Genomic DNA, 19,815 nt, shown 5'->3' on the forward strand with positions numbered 1-19,815 from the left:
ATAAAGGATTCAAAGGCAGCCATTCAGGGAGAGGAGATTTAGGAACAACTAACGCCAACACCATCTGAATCATCAAAAATATGGGATTAGCATTTGATGGCTCGGGTGGCTCGTAATGCATCCTGAGAGGGGCAGAAGCCTCACACGTCCCTTCATTTGCTACACTCTGTGAAGGACAAAAGCCCTAAAAAGGGGGCAGAGCTCCATCTCCCAGTTCTGGCTCTGAGATAAAAGGACTCAAATAAATAGGGTTATTCCAGAACAATGGTCAACAGAAATGACCATTCAGTCCTGGTTTTCATGAGGTTTGCATGCATGTCTCCTTCAAGTGAAAGGAGATGATTGATTCTTGCTCATGAAATGATCGAATTTTGTGGCATTTTCTTGGACGAAGATAGCGAGAAGCTAAATTTGCACGTAGCTGCTGGTGCAGTACACGTTTGATTTCATCATTAAAGTCACCTACGCAGAACACACACACACATGCAGACAGAGTGATGCCTAAGGTCAAGTTAGAGTGGTCTCGCCTCTCCCCACAGGGCAGCTGCTCCTCTACCAGATATTAGAACTGCAGTATAGGGTGTTCCCATAGCATCACTTCATGGTATGTGGAATCCTCACAACGTGTGATCTAATCCCACCTGGCTGCGACGAGCCATCTATTTGACTGTCGTTCATACTGCCGAGGGCTGTTCACCAAAAAGCACTGTCAAAAATAGATTGAAACGCTAACGATTGGAAATGTCCACAGCGACCGGATCACAGCTGGATTATCAAAGGGTCATAAATCCTGCTAGGCGAGGTTGGGCAAAAGGAGACGAAATGCAAATAGTCAAGCGGGTGACATCAGCGCTTCTTTCAGGGCGACGCCGCCACGTGGCGCGCTGCAGGCGGAGGAGACCTGTATTCCAGCACACGTTGGCTCGCCAGTCGGTGAATAGTGAAGCACGGTCCAGGTCTGACAGATCCCTCTGGCACTCAGCTGTTCACCAGCTCGTACGTTTCCAGCGACAACAGCCAGCTCATCACAGCTGTTAAACTATGTGGTCAGCACCCGCTAGCAATCACGCGTCCTGGCCGTCAAACCGAAATCCAGAAGAAAGGCACGGCGGGGAGGGGGAAAGGGCCATGCTGGCAACATTAGCGGTCGCTAGCCACAAATATTTGACCTCACACTTCAAGAGGACAAACATAAAGGTCTTTGCTCATGATTGTGTTCTCCTGGTTGCTAAGGGTTAAATGTATAAGTAATAAACCACATTATGTTAAAATATTGTCAATATTTGCATTTTTTATGCATCTTTGGTTTATCCGCTGAGTATAAAATTAAACGGTCACTGCACATAAATGTGTGTCTTTGTCTGGTTTCAGAGCGCCTGTATGGAATTTCTGTGCGGGTGCATTTAAACTGTCTTCCCCGCAACTCCGAGAGACATGTGGACTGGGCCGGCCTTATCCGGGGTGACAGTCCCTCCACCTTAACACTAACTCACTGCAGCAAATTCTGTCCAAACACGAGCAGGTCCAGAGCGTCAGACGACCACCTTCGGGACAAAAACCCCCTATCCTCTTCTCCTTAACTATTCCTGGCCTCTAGTTAATTGATTATCTGTCCCCAGCATTTATGTAGAAGAGACAGAGAATAAATTCTACCAGCCTGTTAAAGACCCGAGTCAAGAGCGTGATTTATTGTGTCTGGGACATCTATTGTGAACTGTTTTCAGGATATAGGTTCGCTTCCAAGTATGGGACATTATATGACTTTGTTCTGAAGGCCAGTGCGATGAATAAAGGATGGCTACAAAGACTTGAGTGCTGTTCTGGTTCTGACTTAGTACATGTAGGCTGGGGAGGGAGTTGGGAAGGCATTTGTCGATGCTACCAGCGTTTTATAGAAGCCATTACACGGCGGAGGAGTACAGCAGGACGGAGGAAAAGGTGGGCTGGAAGATTTAGCTCCACACCCAAACATGAATTATGCAGCTGGGCCATCCAGACATGAAGCTGTGTATCCCTTTATAAATGCCTGACACAGACAGAACAGGTTTAGCTAACATTTGCTCCTGTTGGTCCGTGCTTGCAAACAGTGAAGGGGGATTTCTGAGTAAAAAATGTCAGAGCAGTGCAGCAAAAAGTGGTGCATCCGTGCAATGGAAGGATTTGAAGACAACACACAGGGCAGAGTTCAGCGGTGCTCTCAGTTTGATCCCAAATGAGGGTTTTACAAGAGTTGTTCTGGTTCATGAGCATAAATAGGGCAGGGGGCACCATCTGTGTAAACTTGAGGTGGATTTGGGGAGGTCATGGTGTTAAGCCCTGCAGATGGTGACCAATCAAAAACACAAGTGCTGAGAGTGGCTACTCATAAAGCCGTATATCCTGCGATTTGAGGAGATAATTCACGTACAAGATCTGTTTAGCATCAGTAGGCTGCTGTGTGTGTGTGTGTGGGGGGGGGGGGGGGTGCTCTTCTACTTGCTATATACTGAGTACCAAAATATACATTATAATAGCAAACTGGGGACATTTATGTGAACTGAGGACATTTTGGCTGGTCCCAACCACTTCAAAGGAGTTTGAGGGGTTAAGATTTTTGAATTTGAGGTTAGAGTTAAGTTTAGGTTAAGGTTAGGGTCAGGGGGTTAGTTGTGATGGTTAGTTTAGGGAGCTGGGTAATCTATTATATCTGTGAAAGACCTCACAAAGTTAGGAGTGCGAGGATGTGTGTGTGTGTGTGTGTGTGTGTGTGTGTGTGTGTGTGTGTGTGTGTGTGTGTGTGTGTGTGTGTGTGTGTGAGTGAGTGTATGTGTGTGTGTGTGTGTGTGTGTGTGTGTGTGTGTGTGTGTGCAGAGAATTTGACATGATGTTGAAATAAAAGAGCAACTGGGCAGAGGGAGAGGGGGGGCTGACTCAACCCTCATGTTATGTTTACTACGCGGTGTTTGCTGACAGGGATTACAATTACAGAAATTGCTTAAGACAGCTGTTTTACTCGCTGCTATCACACCACCCACACCACTAGCAACAGGTGAATATCCTGCCACTATCCGGCCACTAGTTTTCCTGGTAAACTTTCTTTTCAGGGCTTCTGCCGAACGCTCCATGCACGCAGCTATGTACATAAAGGATCGTCACGTCTGCTTTGCTGCCAGACAGAAAGAAGCAAAGTAGTTAAAAAGACATTAACCCAGAGTGCAATCACCATTTACCGATGTATATACATAATAAGGGATGCACAGAGGACTGGGAGACTCAGGGTTGATGTAATTTATGTTGCAGCATCAGCTTTAAAGTCATCACAGGTCATGGAACTGGCCTCTGATGTCTCCAGTGCTGTCCAGCAACCCGTCACTATGTCGACCTCTTCTGTGAAAGCATCCTGGACGGGGCCAAGCTTCAGCAATCTGATTACACGCAGACCTGAGAAAACTGGCTTTGTTCTGGTTGGTGCTCAACACGCGTGCGGACGCACGGCCGCAGCTGCGTGTTCCATCCCAGCGCCGGCTCCATTTTCAAAATCTTTCATGTGGCAAACGCCGTCAGCCTGTTTAACGCTGCAACGCGCGAGTGAGGCAGAGCTACGGGGAAAAGCCAGAGCGGGGTCAGGTGGGGCCATGTTGTCGATGATTCTCCTCTGAAAGTGCTTCTGTAACTGAAAACCACTTGATACCCGGCCGCACTCTTCCAGAACGGTCGGCGCTGGGAGGCCAGGCAGCTGAGAGTCAACCGATCTCTCTCTCTCTCTCTCTCTCTCTCTCTCTCCCTCTCTCTCTCTTTCCCTTTGCATGCATTCCTTTCCACCTGCACTGAAAGATAAGTGCGCCCCTCCCCGCCATCCCCTCCCCGCCATCCCCTCTCCATTAACAGCGCCGCAGCTGTTTGCGTTCTGTGTTTGTCGGCAATAAAAGCCGACGCTGATGATGAGCGAGAGCCAAGGCCACACAGCCTTCGCCTGCCAGACCGTGTCGCAGATAATTACCATGACAACATGATTCCAGAGGCCAAACAAGACGGAATGACTGAAACTGCGGGGAGACCTTTCAAATGAGGCGCTTCCTGTTTCCCCCGGGACGGACGCTATTAGCGTGTTCGATACGCGCCTAGTGAGAAATAAGCGGCACAATTAAGACCTAAAAGCTTGATCACAGTTCTGCGCTCAGGCCCCCTTGTTATTAAATTAATTGTGGGTGGGAGTCTGTTGCATATTTGTGACATGATTCTCTTCCCTAGCCGGCGCTAAGTTAGCGGAGCGCCTTTTGTGGAGCTAATGAGTTCCACAGGTCAGGCTGAACAGTCTGCTACTGTTCCGTTTTCTTTAAACACAGAACTGAGGGTCATAACTGAACTGTATTATGATGGAACCAGATGTCCCATTCAGCTGTAGTGAAGAGATCCTAAGAATAAACCAGTTAGAACCGGGCAGCCTGCGATGATTGATGGATTCCGCGCCAGATTTTGGCATGTTCCGGGAGACATTAGGGAGATCAGGCGAACCGTCTCCACATTCCCCATCTCCCTGGATGTGATTTATGGGAAAATATCGTGCAACATGTCAGATTATTATGAGTGGCTGAACACCTCTCACATCGATGGATGATTTAGTGCTGAACACACCACAACCTGCAGTTAAACTCGGGTGTTTAACTGGTTTCAGGTAACGTCCAGCAGCTCCTTCTTTCAGAGGTTTAACGTCGCAGCCCGCCAGTGTCGGAGCTGAGGACCTTTGTCAGCAGTGTGTATGACAGAGCTTACAGCTGTACACATCACACTCACACACTCATACCTGGAGCTTCACTGTCAGCTTAAAAACTCATTAGACTCCTGTCCTTCGTGTAACCCGACCGTGAAACCCCCATTATGGCCCGAGTCCATGAAATCCAGAGGGACTGCAGGTTGGTACACAAAGCATCTCTGGACCTCAGCGGAATTTCTCTGACACAAGTTTTGCAGCAGGACTCCGATAACCAGGAGATTTCAAAAAGCCACTGGGACCAGGAGGCCGTTCTCGGTAATTCTGTCTGATTACCAGGTTCTTAGAATAATCAAGACAGGAAGCGACACGTCCGCGTTGCAGCTACAACACAGTCGCTCTTCCAAAAGGATCTCAAATTTATATCTAGCTTGTTTGAAAGTCGGGTTTTCTTGACTCTAATATGGCAAGAAGGAAGTGCTGAACACAGCAGTCAGGCTCCGTGACCCCGAGGACCCGAGTCCTTTTCTGATGAGCCAATAACCGGCTCCACCTGTCACCGCAGGTTTCACCCTGGTGTGGAATTGCCAAAACCACACGGGCGAACACGAACACCTCAGCGACGACTACAATCGCAGCACTCCATCCATCATCGCTCTCCTCATCCTCAGCATGCCTCCTCATCGGCTCCGTGGCCCGACCTCTGACCTGTGCCATAAACAGGCGTAATGACACTCTGTAGGAGCTAAACTGTGAAAACGCCACTCCAAGGCTGCGAGCACGATGACAGCTCGACAACCAATCAAAGCCCGGCATGGACGCGGCGCCTGGGCATGGCGTCGGACCACAGCCTTGGGTTGGACAACTGGAATTGTTACCGGGCCTTAGCGAGACAGTTTTACAACAGGACACAGAGACAAAGTGTGCCTGCGAGATCGTTTCAATCACGCCAGAGACCTTCAGCAAATGTACGAAGACTAAATGTAAAGATGGACGACAGCACGGACACTTGAATGTCTCCTGAGTTAAATAGTTCTCAGGAAATCTACACAAAAGTCAACATCTGATGAAAAGTTTGCGATCCATTTGACCACATCACACATTTTGTATATTTTTACTTTGTTACACTGCTAACCTTGTGCAGCGAGAGAGAGAGAGAGAAAGAGAGAGAGAGAGAGAGAGAGAGAGAGAGAGAGAGGCCCCATTCATTCCAGTAATATCTGCTTACCGGTGTGTGAAGCCAAAACATTTGACTTTCCTGGCTGTAAAATTACCCAGATCCTCCACACAGCCTCCACACTGCGGGTCCCACAGCGAATGTGTGGATGCGCACTGGGGATTTCTGCCCGCCAAGTGGCCGACATCCAGCTCCGCGCTCCTCCTACCTGACTGAGAATCCAATAAGGCTGCTCTCGCTCCCTCCGAAAAAACGGAGCCAGATCAAATTGATCAATTTCTGATAATGGAATTGTAGCATTCACTTCCTGTCCTGGTAATTTCCAGACGACGACAAGCGGCGCCAGAACAGTTCCGCCGCTCTTCCTCCGGGGCTTGTTTGTCATAGCTGTCATGAAAGCGTATATTGAACAATGTAAAACATCAAATTGTATTTATGTGATTAATTATGCTAACACGATAAGGTCTGGTGCCTCGCTATATGCTAAAAGAGTGTGTAGATGGGTTAACGTTTGGGTCGACTACAGGCGGCACAGAAACAAAAAATAGGCTGAAAAAAGAATGATAATTTAATTTTCCAATAACGCAAAAGGCAGAAACATGATAATATAATCACAGGAGATTATTTTCTCTGATATTTAAATGCACGTTCCCAGAAATAGCTTATCTATATCTAGTTTTGCTCTCTCTTGTGAATATTTCAGCTGTAAATCTACAGGTGAGGACGAGATCATCTGCAGACTCCTCCAGCACTCCAAAAAGGTCACTTCTTTGACATGATTGTCAAACACAAGCACTCATATGTGCATTTACTCAGGCCCGAGCGGCCGGAGTGCTGCCAATCCCCCATTTATAGACAGGCCCTCTCTGCGTTACCATACTTAGCATAAACAAACGGTAGCCTGTAGCCTACATAATGACCTAGATGAGAAAGAGGGGAGGCAGAAGAGACTTAAACACATCTCTCTCGCTCGCTCGCTCGCTCGGCTGTCTCTATGGAGATGTGAGGCTCCCCTCGTCTGACACATTTAGAGGCTCCTGGGCTGCAGAATGTTGAGGAGGAAGGGACACGCTGCTCCTCCCCTGCAAGGAGCACCATCACCACCTGTGACCTGACTAAACCCAGGACTTCATTGCAAAAGACCGATGTTCTGACCCGCGGCAGCTTTACGGGAAGACGGGCTCAACGTGCATGAAACTAGCATAAGACAAAGTCTGCAATGTTAAATTGACTAGTTTGAGCTTAAGTGGAGTGAGTAACTCTGCCGGTGTGATCTGGTCTAATCTGGGCCGGGCTGTTCTGGGTCTGTCTGTTCGCCGTCCCCTGCTCGGCTCCGCCAGTCATCACCCAGAGGACCTGTTATTTCGGGAGCTCAGCTGAGGAGAGATGACAACATCACGGACTGCTTAAGCCGCTTACATTTCCTCAAGCACTCCCACTGCGCCCTCGGATCTACGCCCTCGTGGTGCCGCGCTGCGCGTTCGCAGGCGCCGCGGCACCCGGGCACCTGTCGATGTGGCGTTTGACAAGCGGACGGATGAGGGGGGATCAGGCAGAGCACAAGGTGGAAGAGTAAAACATTCCAGAGGAGGGGTGACACTTCACCCAGACCACTGCGACACATTCCCGCCACGGCAGAACGGGCTGTTTGGGCGGCAGAGCAGCATAAAATTAGCTAACATTCAATGGTGGTGCTGCTGAGGGAGGAAGACGAGGCCAACGCTAAAAGAGTCACTTGATGGGGGTGTGATAAAAGGGACGAGCAGAGGCAGATTTAAGCTTTTCCTCGCCTCTGGAAGCGGTTCGGAGTGATGAAAGAGAAACAAGGGCTGCGAGCAGAAAGATGGGATGATGGCAAAATGTCTCGTGGAGCTGAGGAGTGGGACTCGTTATCGTGGCGTTTATGAGAGTCGGGACTCGTTTTTCTCTGTCATCAAACCCCCCCTTCCCTGCTCTCCTGTTCCCTCAAAGGATGTTTTCTGCAGCGCTCCAAAACAGGATGTTTTTCTCTAATTTCCCTGACTAAGCAGGGGTTAAACCTGCGGGAAGGCAGACAGCGAGATCACTCGCAGGTTATCTGTGCAGACATTCATCAGCATTCAGACTGCAGCCCCCCCCCTTTCCCCCCAGCACAGCGCGCTTCAAAGGGGTGGAGGCCGGGACGAGACCAGGAGAGAGGCGGGGGAGACCCTGCAGTTCCCCGTTTGCTTTAGTTTCACCTGCCAGGAGCGTGCGCACCCTCCAGCACCAGGATTGATTATATCCCATTCAGGCATAAACTGCATCTTTTCCAGGTTTGCGTAGCTCAACCCCACCAGTCCCCCCCCGTTTTAGCCAAAGCTCCATTAGTAACCTACTGAGCAGGCAGATGGGGTGTGGAAACGTCTGGTTCAGGCACATTACGAGAGGCTTCATTTCTCCCAGCAGATGGTAATGAAACAATACCAGAATCGTACGCACGGACACTTGCTTTCAATTGAATCGGATTTCAATGAACACAACTCCAGGTGGAAATGGACGGCTCGCAAAAGGAGCGTGCGCCGCCTGTATCCCCCACGTGATAACACAAACGGACCAGAACCGCCGACGGTAGACGGTGTCGGCGCGGCTCGTTAGGAAACGCGCCATGGAGGGGTCAATGTTTTTCCCGCCCGCTTCCCAGCTTTCATCTCTCTTTCTGTGAGCGAGCGGGATGCCGTGACACAACCACTCATTAGCAAGCAGCAGCGGGCAGGCGGAGATCGTTTTGCAAAGACAAACAACTTAATTAGTAGCGGCGCGGCTTTAATAAGTTCAGCTCAAAATAGTTTGGAGAAACTGGAGAGTCGTAACATCAGCATCGGCGTGATTATTAAAGGCCTGTATGTGGATATGAGGTTAAGAGGGGCGGGGACACAGAGGGATTTAAATCAACAAGTGAGGCACCTGTGTATGTCCGGATAAAGAGGTTGGGGAAGATTGCATGGGCGTAGCTTTAAAGGATGTGTTTCTAATCATTCAAGCCACAGCTCTAAAACAAAGCCGCGAGTCTACACATCCAGCTCGGCGAGTCTCGCGCCATATTGTGTAAACGGGTTCTGTTCCGGGGTCATTAAGAGCTTCCATTATGTGCAAAAACAGGAATTTGAAAAAGGAATTCTGCTCAGCCAGCAGCCTGGCGAAGCGATTAGCATGTTTGTTTGGATTCCGGCGTGGGTTGGGTCATTTGCAGCGGCAAGTGTTTATTGCAGAATAAGCAGCTCACTTAGCCTGCAGGTTAAAACGTGTGTGTGTGTGTGTGTGTGTGTGTGTGTGTGTGTGTATGGGAGGAGAAGCATCGCTGTGATGCATTGGCCAAGGCTGGATAGTGCAATTTAGAAGCCATCTGCCTCTCTGGTGCTTTACAGTGTGGATGAAAGTAAAAGTTAATGGGTTAATTTTCTAAAGTCCAGTCCCTGCCTGATGACGCCGTCCTTTACAAATGTGTAGCTGTGTTTGTTGTGTTTTGCAGACTGTTAGGAAAAAGAGCTAAACCCGCTAGAGGTTAGGAGAAAATACATATTGAATTTATGTATTTCATTATCCCAGAAGTTAGCTGTTAGCATAGCAGGTGTGAGAACTGCCTCCACATTAATAACACATTCTGTTCATCCTGCTTAACATGCCCACAGGCCTCAAATGTGGTCTTCTGGTCTTCAAAACTTGTTCTTTTTAGGCCGACTTGTGATCACACATAGATGAAGCTGTATCTATCTACAGTATGCACGATGCAAAAGGGATTATCACCACGTAAACACTGAAACATAAATAATCTGAGCCGTTAACAAACACCAGATGTCTTCTTCTGCACTCTGGTGCAGCCTGAGACAAAAGAAAAACATCCTCCCAAAACAACTTTTGCAGAAATGTAGAAATTCATGCTCAAACTATAAAACAAGCACTACTGTTTACGTGCTGTTTATGTCTGCTGGGGAGAGCAACCAATCAATACAGCAGCAAACATTATGTGAATGAGCGATGTCACATGACAGGAAGTGCTGGATTATCTCTCAAGGGAAATTAGAAGTGAAATGATCAATACAGAAGGATTTAGCCGGAGACTAAAATCTGTGAATGAATGTGGATCAATTTAAAATTGTCCAGCTTTAAATATTTTTCACACAGGCCTTTAAGCAGAGCTTTTATTGCAGCTAACCTTTTCATCTCCACTACAACCCTCCATAATAGCCACTTCTGATGTTACGGATAGCTCCTCGTCTCTCGCTCTCTCTCTCTCTCTCTCTCTGCTGTGGAGCCAGAGACTTGTCTCCTCTAATTATACTGAAAAATGATGTGATCACTCGCCACACTCTCTGGTGAAATGTGACAAAACGAAAAAGAAACTTTTGTTTAGGTAGGAATCACTCTAAACTCAAGCCAAAGGTCAGACTTTAAGGTCACAAGGTCACCTGTGGGACAAAAGATGTCCTGAACTCCTTGTGCCCGTCTCCAACTCGAATAAATGCAGGCAGGAAGAGCATCCAGTATAAAACTGAATATTAGAGTCATTCGTATGGATTCTATACTAGATCAGTCAAGGTCTGTGTTAGCATAGACCGTCACTGGAAACGTTTAGCTACAAGAGGCCAGTGGACATTTTCTCTACTCGAAGACATCGAGGAGGAAGGACCTGGATAAAGAGAGGACATGGCATATGTTGGTCCAAGAGAAGCAGATGCAGAGGACGATTCACCGTGGCGACCCCTAAAGGAGGGAGCTCTAAAACGAAGCTTGTCACCAAAGGAAAACCCTTCCCAGCGATGGCTTAGCCTATAGATCACCACCAAACTATAACCTCATGCTTTAACATCTGCATGTTTATGATGGGCTTTGATTTCGTTTGGTGAGATGTTCCTCTGTAACAGCAGAGAACGTGAACCACAGGGAGGAAATAACACAGAACACAGCATTTTAAGTAGGATAAGGATAAATCCAACAGCATGAATGCCACCCTAAACAAGCTGAATCAAACCCAATGAAGACGTGAAAGTGCGCTGGACGAGCACCACAGGAGCTTTACCAGGCCAGATGCTAAAACCAGTGTAGTTCCATATGAATATGCTATATTAGCTAGCATTGTTAAACACCTGGACCGTTGCGCTGGTTCGTACCACCTCCGTAAACACCTCTCACCCCCCAACAGCGGCTCAGCTGACTGCCTGTTTGTACCGGCCTCTCTCACAGCGTGTGAGCGTGTGTAACGTCTTCGGAAACATGTTCCGGAGACACCTCAGAATCCACCCCCCACGCTGACGGCTCCGACGCTTATTGGGGCTTTGTTGCCGTGGCAGCGTCCTATTATGTAAATGATTTCTCCCTGATGGGTAGGAGGCAGCGCAGCCATGATGTTTTCTGCTCCAGACTGTGTAAAATTGGCTTCTTGCTATATTTAGCAAACATTTGAGTGTTACCCTTCTTCCCCATTTCCTTGCGTGTCAACAGGAACAGAGGACCAGTGTGCCTGGAACACTTTCACACAGTGGCGTTTAAAATAGGGCTTAATTCCACACAAAACAGCCCATAAAGACACATTTTCATGCGATGGGTCGGCGGTTCAGCGACTTCTTTTATCTTATTTCCCCAGGTGAATATTTAACTGAATGGATTGGCCCTCCACTCTCCTGCCCCCATCAATGCTGAATGGATGAGTCTTCTCGGAGGAATACGACTAATGGCCTTCTGTTATATATCACCTTTCATATTCTAGTTGAAGAGAAACTGAGATTAAAGTCTCGGGCATTCCAAAAAAGCGAGACTTTAGGTCCTTTCTTTTGACCCTCCCCTGTTAAATGTGATATTGTAAGAGCCCGTCTCTAAAAAGGTGAGTGTTTATGTCTTTATTAATAGCAGATCTGAGCCATAATATCCACGCCGCTGACCTGTGTCCAGTGTTTTGGTCAAACAAACCCACATCCAGGGCGTCACTCTGGAGACCGCATCCACACCTGCGCTCCAATGAAACGGCTGTTTTCAGAGAGCGACCTCGGGATCAATATGGTCAATAGAATGAGCCTCAGGAGTGCAGCGCTGGAGAGGCTGTGCGTGCCGGAGAATATGAGCGCGTGCATGTGCATTTCTCTGCAACGGGGTGGGGGTTTTCTCTCAAGACCGCCTTGCTTGAGGTCATTTTTACACACAATTGTTGTCTCTGCCAAAGGGTCGTCGTTACACTGGGAGTCTCTCCGTCCACATTCATGGGAGAGACACGTGGAAATGGCTCCATGGTGTCATCCACTCACAACCGACAACATGACCCAACATTCCCGTCATCTTTGACACACATCTTATTTATCTTATTTCAGCAACACAGCACGGGCGGTTTGGACGTTTAAGAAACGGCGCCCATGAGTGCCGTGAAGGTCAAATATCGATTCCCCTGTGACCTCATGTACATATTCATCATATATCATTTATATAAGTCGAAACATTGTGAAAACGAAAGCAGAGGGATTTACATAGAACAAGTTAAGCTGAGTTTTGGTACAACCAGACGAGGTTTTCGAGCATCTTAAATACGTCTAAATTCTAATTCCTCTCTTCCCAAACCTGTCAGGTCCGTTCGGAACCTTCTTTTTTTTGTGCAGTGCGGCTGCGGGGCTGCGTTTGTAGCTAGCTCATGAAATGAACAGCGGGAGAAGAGCAAGAAGCGCGTAATCCTGTTAAGTATTCTCCGCATGTGTTCGGAAGAGATGGCGGTTTGCGCGTCTTCTTGTTGAATCATCACCACGGAGACTAGAGTCCAGCTGCAAATGACAGCACCAGCAGCTGCTAATCGGCTTCCTGCACGAACCATCGGTTTTCCGTTTGTTTCCTCACGTCTTTTTTTTCATTTCCAGCACTTTTAATTAGGTCGTGAGGCAAAGACGGGACATGCTGACGTCCTCTGCTGATCACCTGCGACGTTCTGACCTGAAAACGTCTGCTGACCTCGCGGGAGCTCCTCACTAACTTCCTGCTACGTGTATCCGAACGATGACCGTAACTCGTGACTTCGACAGCGACCTTTGCTTCCGTGACCTCTCTCTGCCTCCGAAACCAAAGAGAGCTCCAGATCCGCTTTGCTGGTATTTAAACCTCTCCGCAGAGAAGCTTCTGCTGGACTCAAAGAGCAACCATCTGATTCTGTAATAGCAACATCTGAGGAACGCAGCAGACTTAATGTCAGCTCGGAGGGTCGTGAAAGCTAGCGGACGAATGAGTCAGCTGATCTCCTGTGGGCCTCAGCGCTCAACGAAAACGGCGACAGCCTCTGACAATGGAATTAAATCTGGATAACCTGATTCAGTTCGCCGTGTGTCATCTCTTCTATATATAGTGATGATGATTTTTTTTTAAAAAGAGATGTGACGTGTCAAAAAAAAAAGATTTAGACTTTTTCTTCAGCGGCGGCGCTAATAGGAACAAGTACTTCAGGACGATCCTGCTGATTTAACAGTCTTCAGTTTAACAGATAATACGCTAGCAGGGGAACTGTCACATCTCTGCTCTGGATGAAAACGAAGCCCTCCTGAGCAACGGCGTCGGAGTAAAGCGTTATGTAAGACATTTCTCTATATGAAGTAGGAAAAGAGGGAAGGAGGCCTGTTTTTTTAGCTTTCATGACACGAAAACAACAATTAAGGGATTGACTTTAGATGGATTAGCAACTGTAATGCACAAAGTGCTATCCTGAAAGTAAAACTGCAGTAATCCAAAATCCAGAGGTAGCATAATCCCACACCTATTTGTTTGAAGCCTAATCTGCTTCATGTTTCTGATGAGAGGAATTCAGGTGCAGCCATTAGAAAATTAATTTTCAAGGTCAGTTGGCAGGAGATGGAACGGCATCAGCTTATTTCTTCATTACTGTAAAATATCAAAACAAAGCCGTTTTGCTCACCGTGGACGCCTCGTTATGGTGTCCAGAGGTGAACGGGACGCTCACCCAGACCTCTACCCCAGCGTCCATCAGCTGCTGCCTTTAAACTCTAGCTTAACTCGCAGCACACTGAGCCTAAATCATGCAGGGTTAACACATAAATGAAGCTTTGTGAAAGGTTATAGCGTCGGGGAAAGTGATGGCGCCACAGGAGCCGTTTATTAATGTTCTATTATCGTTGAAAATGGGGCTTCAGAGGCACCGAAGTGGAAACTTCCCCTCCGTCATAACTCGAGGGTGGATTCTGATCACATGTCTTAGACCAGGAGCTCTTCCACATCCAGCCTTCAGGAAGAGCCCCTCAGGTAATTCTGCTGGCTCTGCCACAGCGGCCGTTTTTCCCAGCAGTCATTGAAGGGGACGGCGTTTACCTCAAAAGACACGCAGCTCTGCGGATTACCAGCCCCAAGCTGACTAATGCATCAGGACGGTCAGGTATTTAGAGATTTCAGAGCCAGAACACTTCTGGCAGAGATGACGTGAGACAAGCCATAATTCCATTTCACCATCCAGAGAGATTAAGAGCATTAAAAACCCCATTGCTCCGACATGTTGTCCAATACGTCCCGGCATTAATGAATCATTTAAAAACTCATCATTTGGCACAATTCACTTGCAAATAAAAATGTCCCCAGAGGGAATGCGTCAGGTTGAGCATATAGAGGAATTAAACTCCTCGTATTCCGAAGGCTGAGCGGGAATAGAGGACAGGGCACCGGCCGACTGGTTCCCTCTAGGCGCTGTGGCCAGATCTGCGTCAGTATCACGACATCATCTGTCAGGGAACAACTCCGCCACACTGACATCCCAAAGACTTCCAGGAGAACATGTTCTCACCATCCCCCGTCTTTGACAAGTACTGCAGCGAACTCGCTTCCTCGCGTCGACGTTGCCAACGCTGAACTCACCGCTCCCACTTTTTACTCACTTCAGCCGTTTCACTTCTTTCTTTCTGACTCCTTCCAAATTTTTAAGTCTGAGTGAACCCGAGGAAAAGGAAAGTTCCAGATTTATCTGGAGTCCCCTGAACTCGTTGGGTTCACTCATCAGTTAAAAGGAGAAACGGAAACACTTTCACAGGAGATCCACTAAAACACCAGACCGGAAGTACTTTTTCCAGCACGTTCGGTTGGTTGACATCCAGACATTGAGTGCATGCGAATGAATCCGGTCGATACGATGGATCATTGTTGGCCTCCACGTTGCTGCAATTAGTTGGAGGGATTTTAACAACACCCGTGGCGGGTGGTTCTGCTGATGACATCAGAGTAGGTGTCAGCGTTAGGACACAACTGCCTGGATTGTGATTAATGAAGCGGCTCCCTGATCCATCTCTGGGTGCCCCATCGATCCCTCAGACCGGCTCCGCGCTGAATTAATCTGTCCGCGAATATGCAAGACGTATGTGCCCGGCGCTGTTCAGAGCTGCACGTGGAGGCATGAATCCACAGGCTGACACTCGCTCCCGGCAGTGGAGCTCATCAGGCCAGTGCAGGGAGGAAGAGGGTTGCTCAGCAGGAGTGGGAAATGGAAATATGATGATTCTAAAAAACCTAAATAGATTGTTCAGCTAAAATGGAAAATGCATAAATGCAGGAGTCCATCGAGCTGTGTGTGTGCGCGTGTGTGTGTGTGCGCTTGACACATCACACATTCAGTCAGAGGATGAAATGTGGCATTTCGGCCTGAGTCGCAGAGGGGTGAACAGATTACTGTCACGAAAGTCTCACTCGTCAAACCAAGGTAAACACCAGTCTTTGAGCTGGAACAAGGGGCTCGGCGGCACCAGCCAGCACCGAGCAGCACCGAGCAGCACCGAGCAGCACCGAGCAGCACCGAACAGCACCGAGCAGCACCGAGCAGCACCGCTTTAGATGGTTAAGAATCCGATTAATCGATGATGGTGACAGATGTGCAGTGGTGAGGACGCTGGTTTAGAAGCTACTGTATCTGAAAATGGCCACCGCCGGTAGGAGGAGCACCACTTGCTATCATGCTATTTTCCGCTCCCCTGCCATTCACCTCTGGGGTGGGGGTGGGGGTGGGGGGGCAGGTGACCCATGCAGTGACGCACGCCGTTATGTTGTTTCTGTCCTCTCTCAGATTAAAATCCAAAGCTATTAAACATCTCTGCGCATCGTTTTCGGCTAGGTGGAGGGTCCTATTATCACATCTGAAGGTTTGGGAGTTGGTGCTGCCCGAGGGCTTAAACGAGTCAGCCAGGGACACATGACTTTTCTCTCTGGCTGGCGACTGCGCTGCAGAGATTAACCTCAAAATCAATGCGTTTGACTACGGTCTCCTCAACAGTGTGAGCAAACCGCCTCTGTCTCGCGTCACGTATGAATTATTTCACATTTATTTACTTGGATGATCAGTTTTCTCACCACCTCTTACTCTTTAATTGGCTGCTGCTAGAAAATTAATAAAGCACATTATCACTTGCAGGCCTGGTATTTTTTTTTAAAAAAGCAAGCCAATTAAGACTATTGATTTGCTGTGATCACTTTAAAAAGTGCTGAACAGTGAGAGGACCCGAGTGAATTGTTATAGAGGGAGTAAAAAAGAACGCCACTGGGCACGCTGCCACAGCGTCAGCGTAGATTATTGTATTACAGTGAAGGAAGTGGCGTTCACCTGTGACCATACAAAGACCTCTCTATAGGCCTCGGCAGCAAAGAGAAGCTTTCCGGATTCTGGCGCTCCTGGAAACTTATTGAAAGGCAACAGTGTGAAAGTGTGACGGCGTTAGCAGCTCGGTGCAGCTGCGAGCGTTTCCACCAGAGTGTGCAGACGGGGAAGGCAGGCAGGGGCGTATGGTTTGATCAGGAGCTTCAGTGTATTTCGCTCCTTTGGACTGAGCGCATGTATCTCTTTTATTACGCATCTTCTTTCATTTTTAAAAGATTTTTTTTTCTTCTGAGCTGCTGTGGAGAGATCTCAGTAGATGACTGAATTTCTCTGGTTGCTGCTCCAGAATCGAGGACATGGGCACAACGGAAAAATGTGACTCTTTTCCTGATTGTTTCTCACATGGACGTCTTGACGTTTAGGTCAAAGTGCTTCCTGCCCGACTATATGATGTTTAAAATCTGATTTAATCCAAGTTTCTCTCTTGCAACGTGCACCTGAGAGTCTCTGATCTTTGTTAAAAGATGTAAAGAGGGTTTTTTGTTGTTTGTCTCCTCCATGAACCCGGGTTGTGTGACCTTAAAGCCCCCTCCCCCCGCTGTTCAGATTCATATGCGATGAGACAGAATGCGGATAGGGTGAGAGTGAGAACCACAGAGGAGCATTTCAACAGGAGGCTGGTGACAAGAGGATCCCCCTGCCGTCATTTCACCCTCCTCATCTTCGTTTCTGTCGATGCAGCAGAAACACTGACGCGTTTCCCTCATTGTTTTCATGCCATGTCCAAACACACAGAACATACGCAGGCCTATGAGCTCACTGGAGACCCCCCCCAAACAAGCAGTAACCACATGCACCATGCTGGGGAATGGTTCGCCATCCAGCGCTGCCATTGTTTCCAGTCTAACATCACAGGCTAATCGGAGCAGCACAAAGGGATGAATGAGAGCGTGCTCGCGTAAAAATGTGATTTCGGGGATAAAGACATATTGTGCAAGGCAAAGGACGCATCTTACCCTTGGAAGCATCCTTGTCTTCTTTAGCCTTCGCCACTTTTCCGCTCATAGATCCCAGTTTGGATGTGTAATTCCCGATTTAGACAAAAATCGAAATCCTTTTAATTGTCGGCCGTCCTCAGTGAAATCGTCCCCAAAGGCTCCGGGTGCTGAGATAAGGGTTCTGTGGACGGAAAGAGACAGGTTCACCAAAACCACCCCATTCCCAACATCAGGGGTGTCTTAACATAAGGGAATATGTTTGTTGTTGTTTTTTTTATCAATCATCAGGGCATCAGTGCAAACATCCAGCTGTGCCGCTCTCTTGGCGCACAGTAAACACAACCATCCAGCCTGTGCGCGGCCATCCCCGCACGCTTACCTTATCTCCTCCACGCTTTCTGCTACATCAATACACATTGATGAAAGGAAACCAACACGCCACGACTGCCGTTGTGTTGCATACAGGAAAGAAAAAATCACGACCTGCTCTGCTGTGACAAAGAAGAGGAGCAGAACAAAAGCGGCGAATTTCGAGCAGCGGCGCGTATTTTCCCTCTCAGCGATGATGGAAAAAAAAGAGACCCCCTCAAAATAACAGAAATCGGACCACTGAAGCGTCCTACGTAGACAAAAAGCCCGACAGAAATGCCATGTACTGCAGCTGGTGTGACCAGGGTCCCTCCTGCTGACGAGCCGTGCTCCTCTGAACGCTCGCAATCAACAGGATACACAACGTGAGAGGAGCGCTCCCCCCACCGCAGAGCCGAATCGCACCGACATTTGTTTCCACTTGGTTTTCAGTTGGGGTGTGTGGGATTTTTTTTTTAATCTCCTTCCTTTTTTTTTTCACTCGAGGGTCGTCGTAGACACGAGCAGGAGCTCCATCCGTGAAGGCGGGCGGCGGGGGAGCTGCGTCGTCGACGCGGTTAACGCTGGAGCTGCGCGGTGCTCACCATGTTGCTCTCATTCAGCCGCCTTTGCAGAGCAATGCGTCACCCCATTCACACACAACCTGCGCATTTCCTCCTGAAACGGCAGGTTTTTGAATCATTTCATAGAATGCGCAAAGCTCAAAACACGTAAAGCAACCGAAGAATTGTTTTCTTTTTTAATATTCAACATAGTGCAGGTCTAAAGAAACGTCTCTGCTCCCTGAACGCTTCATCATAACACTTGACTCCATTGAAAAATGCTGTCGGGTCTTCTAGAAGTTTGAAATATTGGAAGAGAGCTGCCGTACGGCAAAATATGTTCCGACCACAGAGGTTTTGTGAGTAATTAATTTATTTTACACTAGACATGTTGATGGTAAATATTGCAGCTCTGCATGTGACGTCTATGCTGCTCAGTTGCTCAAGAAAGACAAAAATGAGAAGCTGTGGACCATCAAACGTCACTTTCTGTGGCAGCTGATCTTCACGGCTTCTCCAGATTTGGGAGATTCTTTCAGTCAGCAGCAGTGCTGTGAGGAAATGGACTTTTATTTTGAAATGTTTCATAGAACATCCTGCAGGTTGTCTGAACAAAGTTGTAGAGCAACAAAACAATCAGAATATTTCAAATCTGACTCATATTGTAAATTTAGTTGGGTTTAAAAGGCTTCCAGGGATCTGGGCTCCTTACCTTAAAAATCCTGGGAAGATGTCTTAAAAGTCACACCTCGGTCTTTGGACCTCCCAGTTGATCGATGGTGATCTAATCCTAATCCTGATTCTTTCTTGGTCAGTGAAAGCACCTCTGACTCCTGGATGAGTTGCCTTCACAGCGGTCCTTCCTCGGTCTGCTTTTTGACACCCTTGTGTGACATCCCTCAGCCTCGCAGGTCTTTTAGCCCTCAGTGGCAGCAGAGAAAAAAACCTGTGGGTTGAGGGTTACAAGATCTATACGCCTGCTATTTTTAGAGGACACAGGACCCCTTTTCAACTATCTTGGCATGCTAAAATCTTCCTGACAAGGCTGAGTCACACTGGGGCCTGTTTCATTCAGTAAATCCACTTCAGACTGTTTCAGTGTTTTGAAAGCCAAAAGACAAAACATGCCAGAGAGGGTCCTAAACTGTCAGGTTTTATCAGTTTCTTACAGTTCAGTTGAGATTTTGAATGATTTCCGTTTGACTGGGTGCGTCACCAAACTAGAAAACCTCCAGGTCACGCTGCTGAAGGCAGATCCTGCTGGAATCTGTTTTGCAGAACAGTGAAAGATAGAAGAGGGTGATGAATGAATCAGCTGCCATTGATTCATGAGCACCTCTGCCCTCAATATTTTAATGATAGCGGAGGTCTTTGAGGCGGCACCTAATGGAGAAGACTGCCGATCAATACCAGCTGACCTGTTTAGCAGGGAGGTCAAGGAGGTCTCACCTGACACCTTCATCAATTACTCT

The 19,815-nt window shown here is 47.9% G+C and overlaps 1 protein-coding gene across 4 annotated transcripts in view; it reads right to left on the minus strand.

The window, feature by feature from the left end:
* Positions 1 to 19,247, minus strand: part of fgf13a (fibroblast growth factor 13a) — a 53,865-nt gene extending 34,618 nt beyond the window's left edge. The window contains exons 1-2 of one of the 4 annotated variants that reach the window (XM_011610445.2): positions 19,056 to 19,247; positions 17,451 to 17,613 (exon numbers count right to left, since the gene is read on the minus strand). In XM_011610445.2, coding sequence (XP_011608747.1) covers positions 17,451 to 17,499 — 49 coding nt within the window. In that variant the 5' untranslated portion in view covers positions 17,500 to 17,613; positions 19,056 to 19,247. Of the gene's footprint in view, positions 1 to 5,918; positions 6,028 to 17,450; positions 17,614 to 17,811; positions 18,389 to 19,055 lie in introns of those variants that run through there. The other 3 variants (XM_029847532.1, XM_029847535.1, XM_029847534.1) reach the window with 3 other exon arrangements.
* Positions 19,248 to 19,815: the final 568 nt, after the last annotated feature.

The sequence above is a fragment of the Takifugu rubripes genome, chromosome 14 (genome assembly GCF_901000725.2).
Source record: "Takifugu rubripes chromosome 14, fTakRub1.2, whole genome shotgun sequence".
NCBI lineage: Eukaryota > Metazoa > Chordata > Actinopteri > Tetraodontiformes > Tetraodontidae > Takifugu > Takifugu rubripes.